Source organism: Ascaphus truei, chromosome 3 (assembly GCF_040206685.1).
Source record: "Ascaphus truei isolate aAscTru1 chromosome 3, aAscTru1.hap1, whole genome shotgun sequence".
Taxonomy (NCBI): domain Eukaryota; kingdom Metazoa; phylum Chordata; class Amphibia; order Anura; family Ascaphidae; genus Ascaphus; species Ascaphus truei.
Genome location: NC_134485.1, coordinates 28,636,299 through 28,651,352, shown reverse-complemented (window position 1 = coordinate 28,651,352; position 15,054 = coordinate 28,636,299). Strand labels below are relative to the sequence as shown.

General features: G+C 46.0%; 1 protein-coding gene across 1 annotated transcript in view; it reads right to left on the bottom strand.

Annotated features, from left to right (window-relative positions):
* Positions 1-15,054, bottom strand: part of URB1 (URB1 ribosome biogenesis factor) — a 70,669-nt gene that overhangs the window by 13,932 nt on the left and 41,683 nt on the right. Inside the window, exons 26-29 of the mRNA XM_075593891.1 lie at positions 14,635-14,828; positions 13,497-13,607; positions 13,340-13,403; positions 11,251-11,419 (exon numbers count right to left, since the gene is read on the bottom strand). Of these exons, the coding sequence (XP_075450006.1) occupies positions 11,251-11,419; positions 13,340-13,403; positions 13,497-13,607; positions 14,635-14,828 (538 nt within the window). The remainder of the gene's footprint in view (positions 1-11,250; positions 11,420-13,339; positions 13,404-13,496; positions 13,608-14,634; positions 14,829-15,054) is intronic.

Below are 15,054 nucleotides of genomic sequence, written 5' to 3'. Positions count from 1 at the left end.
AGGGAATCTGTTCTATCCTGTACTTTCCCCACAGAGGGAATCTGTTCTATCCTGTACTTTCCCCACAGAGGGAATCTGTTCTATCCTGTACTTTCCCCACAGAGGGAATCTGTTCTATCCTGTACTTTCCCCACAGAGGGAATCTGTTCTATCCTGTACTTTCCCCACAGAGGGAATCTGTTCTATCCTGTACTTTTCCCCACAGAGGGAATCTGTTCTATCCTGTACTTTCCCCACAGAGGGAATCTGTTCTATCCTGTACTTTCCCCACAGAGGGAATCTGTTCTATCCTGTACTTTCCCCACAGAGGGAATCTGTTCTATCCTGTACTTTCCCCACAGAGGGAATCTGTTCTATCCTGTACTTTCCCCACAGAGGGAATCTGTTCTATCCTGTACTTTCCACACAGAGGGAATCTGTTCTATCCTGTACTTTCCCCACAGAGGGAATCTGTTCTATCCTGTACTTTCCCCACAGAGGGAATCTGTTCTATCCTGTACTTTCCCCACAGAGGGAATCTGTTCTATCCTGTACTTTCCCCACAGAGGGAATCTGTTCTATCCTGTACTTTCCACACAGAGGGAATCTGTTCTATCCTGTACTTTCCCCACAGAGGGAATCTGTTCTATCCTGTACTTTCCCCACAGAGGGAATCTGTTCTATCCTGTACTTTCCCCACAGAGGGAATCTGTTCTATCCTGCACTTTCCCCACAGAGGGAATCTGTTCTATCCTGCACTTTCCCCACAGAGGGAATCTGTTCTATCCTGTACTTTCCCCACAGAGGGAATCTGTTCTATCCTGTACTTTCCCCACAGAGGGAATCTGTTCTATCCTGTACTTTCCCCACAGAGGGAATCTGTTCTATCCTGTACTTTCCCCACAGAGGGAATCTGTTCTATCCTGTACTTTCCCCACAGAGGGAATCTGTTCTATCCTGTACTTTCCCCACAGAGGGAATCTGTTCTATCCTGTACTTTTCCCCACAGAGGGAATCTGTTCTATCCTGTACTTTCCCCACAGAGGGAATCTGTTCTATCCTGTACTTTCCCCACAGAGGGAATCTGTTCTATCCTGTACTTTCCCCACAGAGGGAATCTGTTCTATCCTGTACTTTCCCCACAGAGGGAATCTGTTCTATCCTGTACTTTCCACACAGAGGGAATCTGTTCTATCCTGTACTTTCCCCACAGAGGGAATCTGTTCTATCCTGTACTTTCCCCACAGAGGGAATCTGTTCTATCCTGTACTTTCCCCACAGAGGGAATCTGTTCTATCCTGTACTTTCCCCACAGAGGGAATCTGTTCTATCCTGTACTTTCCACACAGAGGGAATCTGTTCTATCCTGTACTTTCCCCACAGAGGGAATCTGTTCTATCCTGTACTTTCCCCACAGAGGGAATCTGTTCTATCCTGTACTTTCCCCACAGAGGGAATCTGTTCTATCCTGCACTTTCCCCACAGAGGGAATCTGTTCTATCCTGCACTTTCCACACAGAGGGAATCTGTTCTATCCTGCACTTTCCCCACAGAGGGAATCTGTTCTATCCTGTACTTTCCCCACAGAGGGAATCTGTTCTATCCTGTACTTTCCCCACAGAGGGAATCTGTTCTATCCTGTACTTTCCCCACAGAGGGAATCTGTTCTATCCTGTACTTTCCCCACAGAGGGAATCTGTTCTATCCTGTACTTTCCCCACAGAGGGAATCTGTTCTATCCTGTACTTTCCCCACAGAGGGAATCTGTTCTATCCTGTACTTTCCCCACAGAGGGAATCTGTTCTATCCTGTACTTTCCCCACAGAGGGTGAATCTCTTCTATCCTGTACTTTTCCCACAGAGGGAATCTGTTCTATCCTGTACTTTCCCCACAGAGGGAATCTGTTCTATCCTGTACTTTCCCCACAGAGGGAATCTGTTCTATCCTGTACTTTCCCCACAGAGGGAATCTGTTCTATCCTGTACTTTCCCCACAGAGGGAATCTGTTCTATCCTGTACTTTCCCCACAGAGGGAATCTGTTCTATCCTGTACTTTCCCCACAGAGGGAATCTGTTCTATCCTGTACTTTCCCCACAGAGGGAATCTGTTCTATCCTGTACTTTCCCCACAGAGGGAATCTGTTCTATCCTGTACTTTCCCCACAGAGGGAATCTGTTCTATCCTGTACTTTCCCCACAGAGGGAATCTGTTCTATCCTGTACTTTCCCCACAGAGGGAATCTGTTCTATCCTGTACTTTCCCCACAGAGGGAATCTGTTCTATCCTGTACTTTCCCCACAGAGGGAATCTGTTCTATCCTGTACTTTCCCCACAGAGGGAATCTGTTCTATCCTGCACTTTCCCCACAGAGGGAATCTGTTCTATCCTGCACTTTCCACACAGAGGGAATCTGTTCTATCCTGCACTTTCCACACAGAGGGAATCTGTTCTATCCTGTACATTCCCCACAGAGGGAATCTGTTCCATCCTGTACTTTCCCCACAGAGGGAATCTGTTCTATCCTGTACTTTCCCCACAGAGAGAATCTGTTCTATCCTGTACTTCCCCCACAGAGGGAATCTGTTCTATCCTGTACTTTCCCCACAGAGGGAATCTGTTCTATCCTGTACTTTCCCCACAGAGGGAATCTGTTCTATCCTGTACTTTCCCCACAGAGGGAATCTGTTCTATCCTGTACTTTCCCCACAGAGGGAATCTGTTCTATCCTGTACTTTCCCCACAGAGGGAATCTGTTCCATCCTGTACTTTCCCCACAGAGGGAATCTGTTCTATCCTGTACTTTCCCCACAGAGGGAATCTGTTCCATCCTGTACTTTCCCCACAGAGGGAATCTGTTCCATCCTGTACTTTCCCCACAGAGGGAATCTGTTCTATCCTGTACTTTCCCCACAGAGGGAATCTGTTCTATCCTGTACTTTCCCCACAGAGGGAATCTGTTCCATCCTGTACTTTCCCCACAGAGGGAATCTGTTCTATCCTGTACATTCCCCACAGAGGGAATCTGTTCTATCCTGTACTTTCCCCACAGAGGGAATCTGTTCTATCCTGTACTTTCCACACAGAGGGAATCTGTTCTATCCTGTACTTTCCCCACAGAGGGAATCTGTTCTATCCTGTACTTTCCACACAGAGGGAATCTGTTCTATCCTGTACTTTCCCCACAGAGGGAATCTGTTCTATCCTGCACTTTCCCCACAGAGGGAATCTGTTCTATCCTGTACTTTCCCCACAGAGGGAATCTGTTCTATCCTGCACTTTCCCCACAGAGGGAATCTGTTCTATCCTGTACTTTCCCCACAGAGTGAATCTGTTCTATCCTGTACTTTCCACACAGAGGGAATCTGTTCTATCCTGTACTTTCCACAGAGGGAATCTGTTCAATCCTGTACTTTCCCCACAGAGGGAATCTGTTCAATCCTGTACTTTCCCCACAGAGGGAATCTGTTCTATCCTGTACTTTCCCCACAGAGGGAATCTGTTCTATCCTGTACTTTCCCCACAGAGGGAATCTGTTCCATCCTGTACTTTCCCCACAGAGGGAATCTGTTCTATCCTGTACTTTCCACAGAGGGAATCTTTTCTATCCTGTACTTTCCCCACAGAGGGAATCTGTTCTATCCTGTACTTTCCCCACAGAGGGAATCTGTTCTATCCTGTACTTTCCCCACAGAGGGAATCTGTTCTATCCTGTACTTTCCCCACAGAGGGAATCTGTTCTATCCTGTACTTTCCCCACAGAGGGAATCTGTTCTATCCTGTACTTTCCCCACAGAGGGAATCTGTTCTATCCTGTACTTTCCCCACAGAGGGAATCTGTTCTATCCTGTACTTTCCCCACAGAGGGAATCTGTTCTATCCTGTACTTTCCACACAGAGGGAATCTGTTCTATCCTGTACTTTCCCCACAGAGAGAATCTGTTCTATCCTGTACTTCCCCCACAGAGGGAATCTGTTCTATCCTGCACTTTCCCCACAGAGGGAATCTGTTCTATCCTGTACTTTCCCCACAGAGGGAATCTGTTCTATCCTGTACTTTCCCCACAGAGGGAATCTGTTCTATCCTGTACTTTCCCCACAGAGGGAATCTGTTCTATCCTGTACTTTCCCCACAGAGGGAATCTGTTCCATCCTGTACTTTCCCCACAGAGGGAATCTGTTCCATCCTGTACTTTCCCCACAGAGGGAATCTGTTCTATCCTGTACTTTCCCCACAGAGGGAATCTGTTCTATCCTGTACTTTCCCCACAGAGGGAATCTGTTCTATCCTGTACTTTCCCCACAGAGGGAATCTGTTCCATCCTGTACTTTCCCCACAGAGGGAATCTGTTCTATCCTGTACATTCCCCACAGAGGGAATCTGTTCTATCCTGTACTTTCCCCACAGAGGGAATCTGTTCTATCCTGTACTTTCCACACAGAGGGAATCTGTTCTATCCTGTACTTTCCCCACAGAGGGAATCTGTTCTATCCTGTACTTTCCACACAGAGGGAATCTGTTCTATCCTGTACTTTCCCCACAGAGGGAATCTGTTCTATCCTGCACTTTCCCCACAGAGGGAATCTGTTCTATCCTGTACTTTCCCCACAGAGGGAATCTGTTCTATCCTGCACTTTCCCCACAGAGGGAATCTGTTCTATCCTGTACTTTCCCCACAGAGTGAATCTGTTCTATCCTGTACTTTCCACACAGAGGGAATCTGTTCTATCCTGTACTTTCCACAGAGGGAATCTGTTCTATCCTGTACTTTCCCCACAGAGGGAATCTGTTCTATCCTGTACTTTCCCCACAGAGGGAATCTGTTCTATCCTGTACTTTCCCCACAGAGGGAATCTGTTCCATCCTGTACTTTCCCCACAGAGGGAATCTGTTCTATCCTGTACTTTCCACAGAGGGAATCTGTTCTATCCTGTACTTTCCCCACAGAGGGAATCTGTTCTATCCTGTACTTTCCCCACAGAGGGAATCTGTTCTATCCTGTACTTTCCCCACAGAGGGAATCTGTTCTATCCTGTACTTTCCCCACAGAGGGAATCTGTTCTATCCTGTACTTTCCCCACAGAGGGAATCTGTTCTATCCTGTACTTTCCCCACAGAGGGAATCTGTTCTATCCTGTACTTTCCCCACAGAGGGAATCTGTTCTATCCTGTACTTTCCCCACAGAGGGAATCTGTTCTATCCTGTACTTTCCACACAGAGGGAATCTGTTCTATCCTGTACTTTCCCCACAGAGAGAATCTGTTCTATCCTGTACTTCCCCCACAGAGGGAATCTGTTCTATCCTGTACTTTCCCCACAGAGGGAATCTGTTCTATCCTGCACTTTCCCCACAGAGGGAATCTGTTCTATCCTGTACTTTCCCCACAGAGGGAATCTGTTCTATCCTGTACTTTCCCCACAGAGAGAATCTGTTCTATCCTGTACTTCCCCCACAGAGGGAATCTGTTCTATCCTGTACTTTCCCCACAGAGGGAATCTGTTCTATCCTGTACTTTCCCCACAGAGGGAATCTGTTCTATCCTGTACTTTCCCCACAGAGGGAATCTGTTCTATCCTGTACTTTCCCCACAGAGGGAATCTGTTCTATCCTGTACTTTCCCCACAGAGGGAATCTGTTCCATCCTGTACTTTCCCCACAGAGGGAATCTGTTCCATCCTGTACTTTCCCCACAGAGGGAATCTGTTCTATCCTGTACTTTCCCCACAGAGGGAATCTGTTCTATCCTGTACTTTCCCCACAGAGGGAATCTGTTCTATCCTGTACTTTCCCCACAGAGGGAATCTGTTCCATCCTGTACTTTCCCCACAGAGGGAATCTGTTCTATCCTGTACATTCCCCACAGAGGGAATCTGTTCTATCCTGTACTTTCCCCACAGAGGGAATCTGTTCTATCCTGTACTTTCCCCACAGAGGGAATCTGTTCTATCCTGTACTTTCCCCACAGAGGGAATCTGTTCTATCCTGTACTTTCCACACAGAGGGAATCTGTTCTATCCTGTACTTTCCCCACAGAGGGAATCTGTTCTATCCTGCACTTTCCCCACAGAGGGAATCTGTTCTATCCTGTACTTTCCCCACAGAGGGAATCTGTTCTATCCTGTACTTTCCACAGAGGGAATCTGTTCTATCCTGTACTTTCCCCACAGAGGGAATCTGTTCTATCCTGTACTTTCCCCACAGAGGGAATCTGTTCTATCCTGTACTTTCCCCACAGAGGGAATCTGTTCTATCCTGTACTTTCCCCACAGAGGGAATCTGTTCTATCCTGTACTTTCCCCACAGAGGGAATCTGTTCTATCCTGTACTTTCCCCACAGAGGGAATCTGTTCTATCCTGTACTTTCCCCACAGAGGGAATCTGTTCTATCCTGTACTTTCCCCACAGAGGGAATCTGTTCTATCCTGTACTTTCCACACAGAGGGAATCTGTTCCATCCTGTACTTTCCCCACAGAGGGAATCTGTTCTATCCTGTACTTTCCACAGAGGGAATCTGTTCTATCCTGTACTTTCCCCACAGAGGGAATCTGTTCTATCCTGTACATTCCCCACAGAGGGAATCTGTTCTATCCTGTACTTTCCCCACAGAGGGAATCTGTTCTATCCTGTACTTTCCCCACAGAGGGAATCTGTTCTATACTGTACTTTCCACACAGAGGGAATCTGTTCTATCCTGTACTTTCCCCACAGAGTGAATCTGTTCTATCCTGTACTTTCCACACAGAGGGAATCTGTTCTATCCTGTACTTTCCACAGAGGGAATCTGTTCAATCCTGTACTTTCCCCACAGAGGGAATCTGTTCTATCCTGTACTTTCCCCACAGAGGGAATCTGTTCCATCCTGTACTTTCCCCACAGAGGGAATCTGTTCTATCCTGTACTTTCCACAGAGGGAATCTGTTCTATCCTGTACTTTCCCCACAGAGGGAATCTGTTCTATCCTGTACTTTCCCCACAGAGGGAATCTGTTCTATCCTGTACTTTCCCCACAGAGGGAATCTGTTCTATCCTGTACTTTCCCCACAGAGGGAATCTGTTCTATCCTGTACTTTCCCCACAGAGGGAATCTGTTCTATCCTGTACTTTCCCCACAGAGGGAATCTGTTCTATCCTGTACTTTCCCCACAGAGGGAATCTGTTCTATCCTGTACTTTCCCCACAGAGGGAATCTGTTCTATCCTGTACTTTCCACACAGAGGGAATCTGTTCCATCCTGTACTTTCCCCACAGAGGGAATCTGTTCTATCCTGTACTTTCCACAGAGGGAATCTGTTCTATCCTGTACTTTCCCCACAGAGGGAATCTGTTCTATCCTGTACATTCCCCACAGAGGGAATCTGTTCTATCCTGTACTTTCCCCACAGAGGGAATCTGTTCTATCCTGTACTTTCCCCACAGAGGGAATCTGTTCTATACTGTACTTTCCACACAGAGGGAATCTGTTCTATCCTGTACTTTCCCCACAGAGGGAATCTGTTCTATCCTGTACTTTCCCCACAGAGGGAATCTGTTCTATCCTGTACTTTCCCCACAGAGGGAATCTGTTCTATCCTGCACTTTCCCCACAGAGGGAATCTGTTCTATCCTGCACTTTCCCCACAGAGGGAATCTGTTCTATCCTGCACTTTCCCCACAGAGGGAATCTGTTCTATCCTGTACTTTCCCCACAGAGGGAATCTGTTCTATCCTGCACTTTCCCCACAGAGGGAATCTGTTCTATCCTGCACTTTCCCCACAGAGGGAATCTGTTCTATCCTGCACTTTCCCCACAGAGGGAATCTGTTCTATCCTGTACTTTCCACAGAGGGAATCTGTTCTATCCTGTACTTTCCCCACAGAGGGAATCTGTTCTATCCTGTACATTCCCCACAGAGGGAATCTGTTCTATCCTGTACTTTCCCCACAGAGGGAATCTGTTCTATCCTGTACTTTCCCCACAGAGGGAATCTGTTCTATCCTGTACTTTCCCCACAGAGGGAATCTGTTCTATCCTGTACTTTCCCCACAGAGGGAATCTGTTCTATCCTGTACTTTCCCCACAGAGGGAATCTGTTCTATCCTGTACTTTCCCCACAGAGGGAATCTGTTCTATCCTGTACTTTCCCCACAGAGGGAATCTGTTCTATCCTGTACTTTCCCCACAGAGGGAATCTGTTCTATCCTGTACTTTCCACACAGAGGGAATCTGTTCCATCCTGTACTTTCCCCACAGAGGGAATCTGTTCTATCCTGTACTTTCCACAGAGGGAATCTGTTCTATCCTGTACTTTCCCCACAGAGGGAATCTGTTCTATCCTGTACATTCCCCACAGAGGGAATCTGTTCTATCCTGTACTTTCCCCACAGAGGGAATCTGTTCTATCCTGTACTTTCCCCACAGAGGGAATCTGTTCTATACTGTACTTTCCACACAGAGGGAATCTGTTCTATCCTGTACTTTCCCCACAGAGTGAATCTGTTCTATCCTGTACTTTCCACACAGAGGGAATCTGTTCTATCCTGTACTTTCCACAGAGGGAATCTGTTCAATCCTGTACTTTCCCCACAGAGGGAATCTGTTCTATCCTGTACTTTCCCCACAGAGGGAATCTGTTCCATCCTGTACTTTCCCCACAGAGGGAATCTGTTCTATCCTGTACTTTCCACAGAGGGAATCTGTTCTATCCTGTACTTTCCCCACAGAGGGAATCTGTTCTATCCTGTACTTTCCCCACAGAGGGAATCTGTTCTATCCTGTACTTTCCCCACAGAGGGAATCTGTTCTATCCTGTACTTTCCCCACAGAGGGAATCTGTTCTATCCTGTACTTTCCCCACAGAGGGAATCTGTTCTATCCTGTACTTTCCCCACAGAGGGAATCTGTTCTATCCTGTACTTTCCCCACAGAGGGAATCTGTTCTATCCTGTACTTTCCCCACAGAGGGAATCTGTTCTATCCTGTACTTTCCACACAGAGGGAATCTGTTCCATCCTGTACTTTCCCCACAGAGGGAATCTGTTCTATCCTGTACTTTCCACAGAGGGAATCTGTTCTATCCTGTACTTTCCCCACAGAGGGAATCTGTTCTATCCTGTACATTCCCCACAGAGGGAATCTGTTCTATCCTGTACTTTCCCCACAGAGGGAATCTGTTCTATCCTGTACTTTCCCCACAGAGGGAATCTGTTCTATACTGTACTTTCCACACAGAGGGAATCTGTTCTATCCTGTACTTTCCCCACAGAGGGAATCTGTTCTATCCTGTACTTTCCCCACAGAGGGAATCTGTTCTATCCTGTACTTTCCCCACAGAGGGAATCTGTTCTATCCTGCACTTTCCCCACAGAGGGAATCTGTTCTATCCTGCACTTTCCCCACAGAGGGAATCTGTTCTATCCTGCACTTTCCCCACAGAGGGAATCTGTTCTATCCTGTACTTTCCCCACAGAGGGAATCTGTTCTATCCTGCACTTTCCCCACAGAGGGAATCTGTTCTATCCTGCACTTTCCCCACAGAGGGAATCTGTTCTATCCTGCACTTTCCCCACAGAGGGAATCTGTTCTATCCTGTACTTTCCACAGAGGGAATCTGTTCTATCCTGTACTTTCCCCACAGAGGGAATCTGTTCTATCCTGTACATTCCCCACAGAGGGAATCTGTTCTATCCTGTACTTTCCCCACAGAGGGAATCTGTTCTATCCTGTACTTTCCCCACAGAGGGAATCTGTTCTATACTGTACTTTCCACACAGAGGGAATCTGTTCTATCCTGTACTTTCCCCACAGAGGGAATCTGTTCTATACTGTACTTTCCCCACAGAGGGAATCTGTTCTATCCTGTACTTTCCCCACAGAGGGAATCTGTTCTATCCTGTACTTTCCCCACAGAGGGAATCTGTTCTATCCTGTACTTTCCCCACAGAGGGAATCTGTTCTATCCTGTAATTTCCACACAGAGGCCCACGGTGGCTTCTCTTGTAAGGAAGTACATTTTACTTTGTAGGATCCTTTCATTTCCCCCCTTTCGCTGCCAGAGGGGCCAGCAACGTATCCCATTGCGCTCAAAGTGGCGACTCAAAGGAAATGAAGCAGTGGTGGCCATGTTGTCCTATCCCAGATTACAAACTACTTTTGGAGCCTGCAGAAGAGGCGAATTCCAGCTATGATTTGTATAAAGAAGACTACCCTGGAAGGCCGTGCTAATGGAGGCTCCATTTATAGAAAAGAAAGAAAGGAAAAAAGTATGCACAATTAACCCCTTAAGTGCTGGAGGGGTTGCGGTACCGGAGAGCCACGGCCCCTCCGGCACAGTGCGTTCATGTGACCGTTTTGAAAAGGGGTCACGTGACCGCGGGGGCCATTTTGCAGGAAACAGAAGAGGATGGCCTCTCTATTTCCTCACTGGGCAGATCGCGTCCTGCTCTCCCTGGGAACGCAGGACGCAATCTATGACGCAGGTGGGCATGATGTAGTCACACTGTCACGCGGACTCTGGAGCGCCAGTCTCCGTGGCGCAATAACTACATCACGAGGCACACAAAGGGTTAAAGATTCCTCTGGATCAATAAGTATAGATATAGGATAAAGTATCTGTTGTCTAAATTTAGCATAGGTTGGACTTGATGGACGGAAGTCTTTTTTCAACCTCATCTACTATGTAACTATGTAACTGGAACGGCACTGAGCTATTCTCTGCTCTGCTCCGGGGCGCCCTGGTTCCCTAGATATTTACCTTTGTAAAAAGAAAACAAAAAAATACGCAGAAAAACAGAACAAAAACAGCTGCCGGGGTCATCCAATAGGAATTCACCACATCATGCCTTGATGACATCACAGCTTTCGATTGGCCCTCAGGCGTAAGGCTGACACAGGGGCCATATTGATTTCGCTCAACAAAGGAGCACACACGAAGGTACATTTCTGTGGAACCAGAAGCTCCTCTGAGCTGAGCATGCTGGGACGCCCCGTCCAAATCATGACGCATTAAGGGGGGGGGGGGGTGGGGGGGGTGGTAAACGTTCAAAAAAATATTTCGGGGGGGGGGGGTTGAAGGGGTATTGCTGTTTTAAGTAAAACTCATCATAGGAATGATTGGTGAACTACAAGTTCTGAACCATTCCCCCCCCCCCCCAAAATAACATCTCTAAAATTGTACATAGTCGGCACCCTCTTATGCTGAAGGTGTTTGGGGAGTCGGTTGGCATTAACAATGGCTTTACCCGACTGAAGGCTTGCAACTTGTTTCTTGCCATACGTACAAAATAAGTCACCTCTATGTGAAGCTTCCGGTGCTGTGGGAAATGGAGGATGGTCTTCATCATCCTTTCCCGATCCAGCAGGCTGAGGATCTCCTCCATGTTCGGCTGCTGCCACAGAGACTTCCCCAGACTCTTCCGGGTCTTGTGATGCTCAACTGCAGCTGGGCCCCACAGCAGCAACCTGAGGAGATATTGTGTGGTACGGGGCTGAACAACTTTAGGCCAAGCATTGTGCAGTAACTAGTGTCAATTATACTGGTCTTCCATGGTAATGCCCGGAAATCAGAAACGGCTCCCAACGTGTAAATTCATGTTAGCGATAAAAAAAAAACATTAAAGCCTGAACCAGTAATAATCCTGTCAGAACATGGCACTACATGGCCAATAATACCCCAGCTGGGGTAAAGGCCAACTCCAACAGCCAGGGCATTAACAGCCACACAGTGCTCTGTTCTGATTGGATTATTACTTCATTATCAAACAGCCTGCCGACTGGACGTATATACTGGCTTGTTACATTAAATGGCAGGAATCAGAGCAGGTAATGGTGTAATCCCCAACAGCTAAAAAATAATACATTGTTAAATTCTGTACAATCTCGTTTGCTTCATTAAAGAAATGTAACCACGTGTAAAACAAATATATATATCTGCTGATGTTTCTTTGGAAACTAAACACGCACAATATATATATATATTTTTCCAATCCTCTGGTATTTGTCAGTCAATTGTTTCTTAAACCCTTAGTCCTTATCAGAGAGCCAGTAAAAGATAAGGGGACGATCCATACTTGTTGAACATACAATTACATCACAAAAAAGGGAAGAGCCAAAGGAAACCAAACCCCTCCCAGGTCTTACAGTAGCTCCGCATGTTTACAAACTAACTTAAAATGATCTACAAATACTCATATTTAGGTGTCAGATTTTGGTTAAAAGTCAAAATTGCTCACCCAGATTTAATCCCTAAAACATGTCAGTGTTTAGTATACTTGGCTCCTGGGAATGATTGCCCCTTTAACTGAAAAATCATCTTTCATGAACACTCTTTATTCTAAAGAGATCAATTTTCTGTCCACTGTACCGAATCCATGGGATCTGGATTAAACTACATCACAACCGGTTAGATCGGTTCCTCTCTCTAAAAGAGAGTCTGAAGAAGAGGAATCCCAGCTGCACCAAAAAACAGTATTTAGCCCATCCTCGGCCGGTTAGAACGGTAGAGAATATGTTAAGTGACGGAGGGACATATTTACTAAGTGATGCTACTCCATACGACACCTTCTGGAGCTGGAAGTCACATCTCCTGGTGAATGGGACAGGTGACTTCTTACCACTCGGTAAATATGGGCCTATGCCATGGCTGCTTTTATCTTTTTGCTGTTCCAATAATGTAACAGTAATACAATAAGAGATAAAAAAAAAATATGTATGTCCACTGTGTCCAACTTTATGAACTAGGTGTGTGTGTGTGTGTGTCATACACACAATAATCAGAGGGTTTAAAACTCTTAAAGTTGCAGTTCAAGCTGTCGTTTAAAAATAAAATAAATTTAATGCAATATGTGCATCAATACAATCTGCACACTGACAAGTGATTAGCTAAATTGCTGATCGATCTGTAATCTGTAATTGATCGCTGACATTCGGCTGGGGGTTCACTAAATACATCTTGGGTCCTCTTCTGCTGCACTGACAGCCAAAGTTCTGTGAGGAAGATCATGTGACCAGGCAGTTCCTAGATTCAATTGGTTCACTGCTAGAGAGGGCAGGGCTCAAAAAGACGATGCTGTTTTAGAAGGGGAAGGGGGTGTGACTTTGTATATGGTTGCTATAGGAACAAAAATGCTTGTTACATTAGAATACATTAAAAATGTCTTAATTATTATTTTTTTTCAATTAAAAAGTATTTTCCCATAGTACAGAACTGGTTTATTTAACACACACACACACACACACACACACACACACACACACACACACACACACACACACACACTCTATTGCTTTAAAAACAACTTTATTTTTGCAGGTCCCGAGTTTCAACTGTAACTCCTCTCAACTATAATGGCCCATTTCAATCCTATTAATTAGCTGTATTACCTGAAATCGGTGAGACTTCGATTATTCTCTTCATACGACTGGAGGAGGAGGAGGATTTTCTGGTCTGGAAGGAAAGGAAATAAATAAATAAGAATCAGTGGGAAGAACGGATCAGGAATCCCAGAAAGGTAGGGGTGTTTCAGGAGTTTGCGGGTACCTGTAATGCTCAAAGTCGCTCCGTAGGCTCCTAATAAAACAGCAAAGTGATTGCTGTCGCAGACAGACGGACATTTCTTAACGATGGTTCTCAGCAGGTCCACTAACAGTTCTGAAAAATAAAACAACATGTGATACTACTTGACCGATGTGTTCTGTTTATTAGGTTTTTTTTTCTGCAGCCAAACTCAAAAAATGTCAACACAGCACATGGACCCCCCGGGGGGCTTCAGCAATCTTTCCTGTGCGCTCTGATCAAGGCGGATTTGCAACACAAAACCACAAGGTGGCGCTACAGGAAACAAAGTTGAAACTCCAACATTGTTACAACTGGCCCTTCTGCGAGAAAGGGGAAGAACGCCCCATAAAAAGGGCCAAATGGTGGAGAAATGCTTGTTCTCGTATTCCCCCCCGGGGGCACAAGGTTACCTCCACCCAGGAATTGGTCCCACCCCCTAAAAAGGAGTCTGGTGAAGGGTTTCCATAAAATTATAAATTAGTCCGGGTCCTGCTCCCGATTTCAAAAATATATATCCAACACTCCAGGTTTACCTTGCAGGTTTAAGGTATCTGGCCGTACATGTACACAACATGGAATACACGACACGGAATACACGACACGGAATACACGACACGGAATACACGACACGGAATACACGACACGGAATACACGACACGGAATACACGACACTAGCACACCCTTTTGCTGCCATAGAGAGCCAAACATCCAGGGCTTTGCAGGCCCCTCTGACAGGGAAAGGGTTTATATGTGAGGTGGGTAAAGTTTCGGTTCTTTACGTTTGATCAGTTTTCTGAGTGACAGGGACAACGACACCGCGAGCCCCCACACATCCCCGCTACCGTCATACCCCAAGCAAACATTATCTGTGGGCCCTAAGCCAGCTATCTTGAGGTCACCATTACAAGGGCGGGAACCAAATAGGACCGCAGTTGTCATGGTGATTTCAGACTGGACTTTGAGCGCAAAGCCGCATACGCAGGTCTCCCAGCCAGCTGCGCTATGGTATTGGTTTTCAGTAATCACCAGCCTTTAGTCTGCTTTGTTGCTCCATCACGGGCAGGTTATAACGCACACAGCATGTCAGGCTCCACATTAACACCGAAATACAAAGAGGTACCTCGAGTGCGACTGCTCGTGTGCTCCTCCTCTCTGGATCTCAGCAGGGTTGGCAGAAATAAGGAGTGCTGTGTTATCATCATGTGAACAAGCGGTAACTGCACTAAATTCTTTACAGATGGACCGTCACATGTATACCACAGCTGGATACCGGCATCAAGGGCTTCCAAAAATGCACATTCCTTGTAACGATTCCTTTGAAGTAAACACAGAAAAATTTGTAGCAAAATATGTTTATAAAAAAAAGATATTGCCTCTTACATAATGTACAATATAAAACACATTTTCCAGCATTTAGAGGAAGACCCAGCGGAGGATTGAAACGTTGGAATAGAAGGTACTTTGTATTGCACATTATGTAAGAGACAGTGTCATTCTTTTTTTTTATTATTCGATTGCGACGGTCTTGTCTTTATGTGCG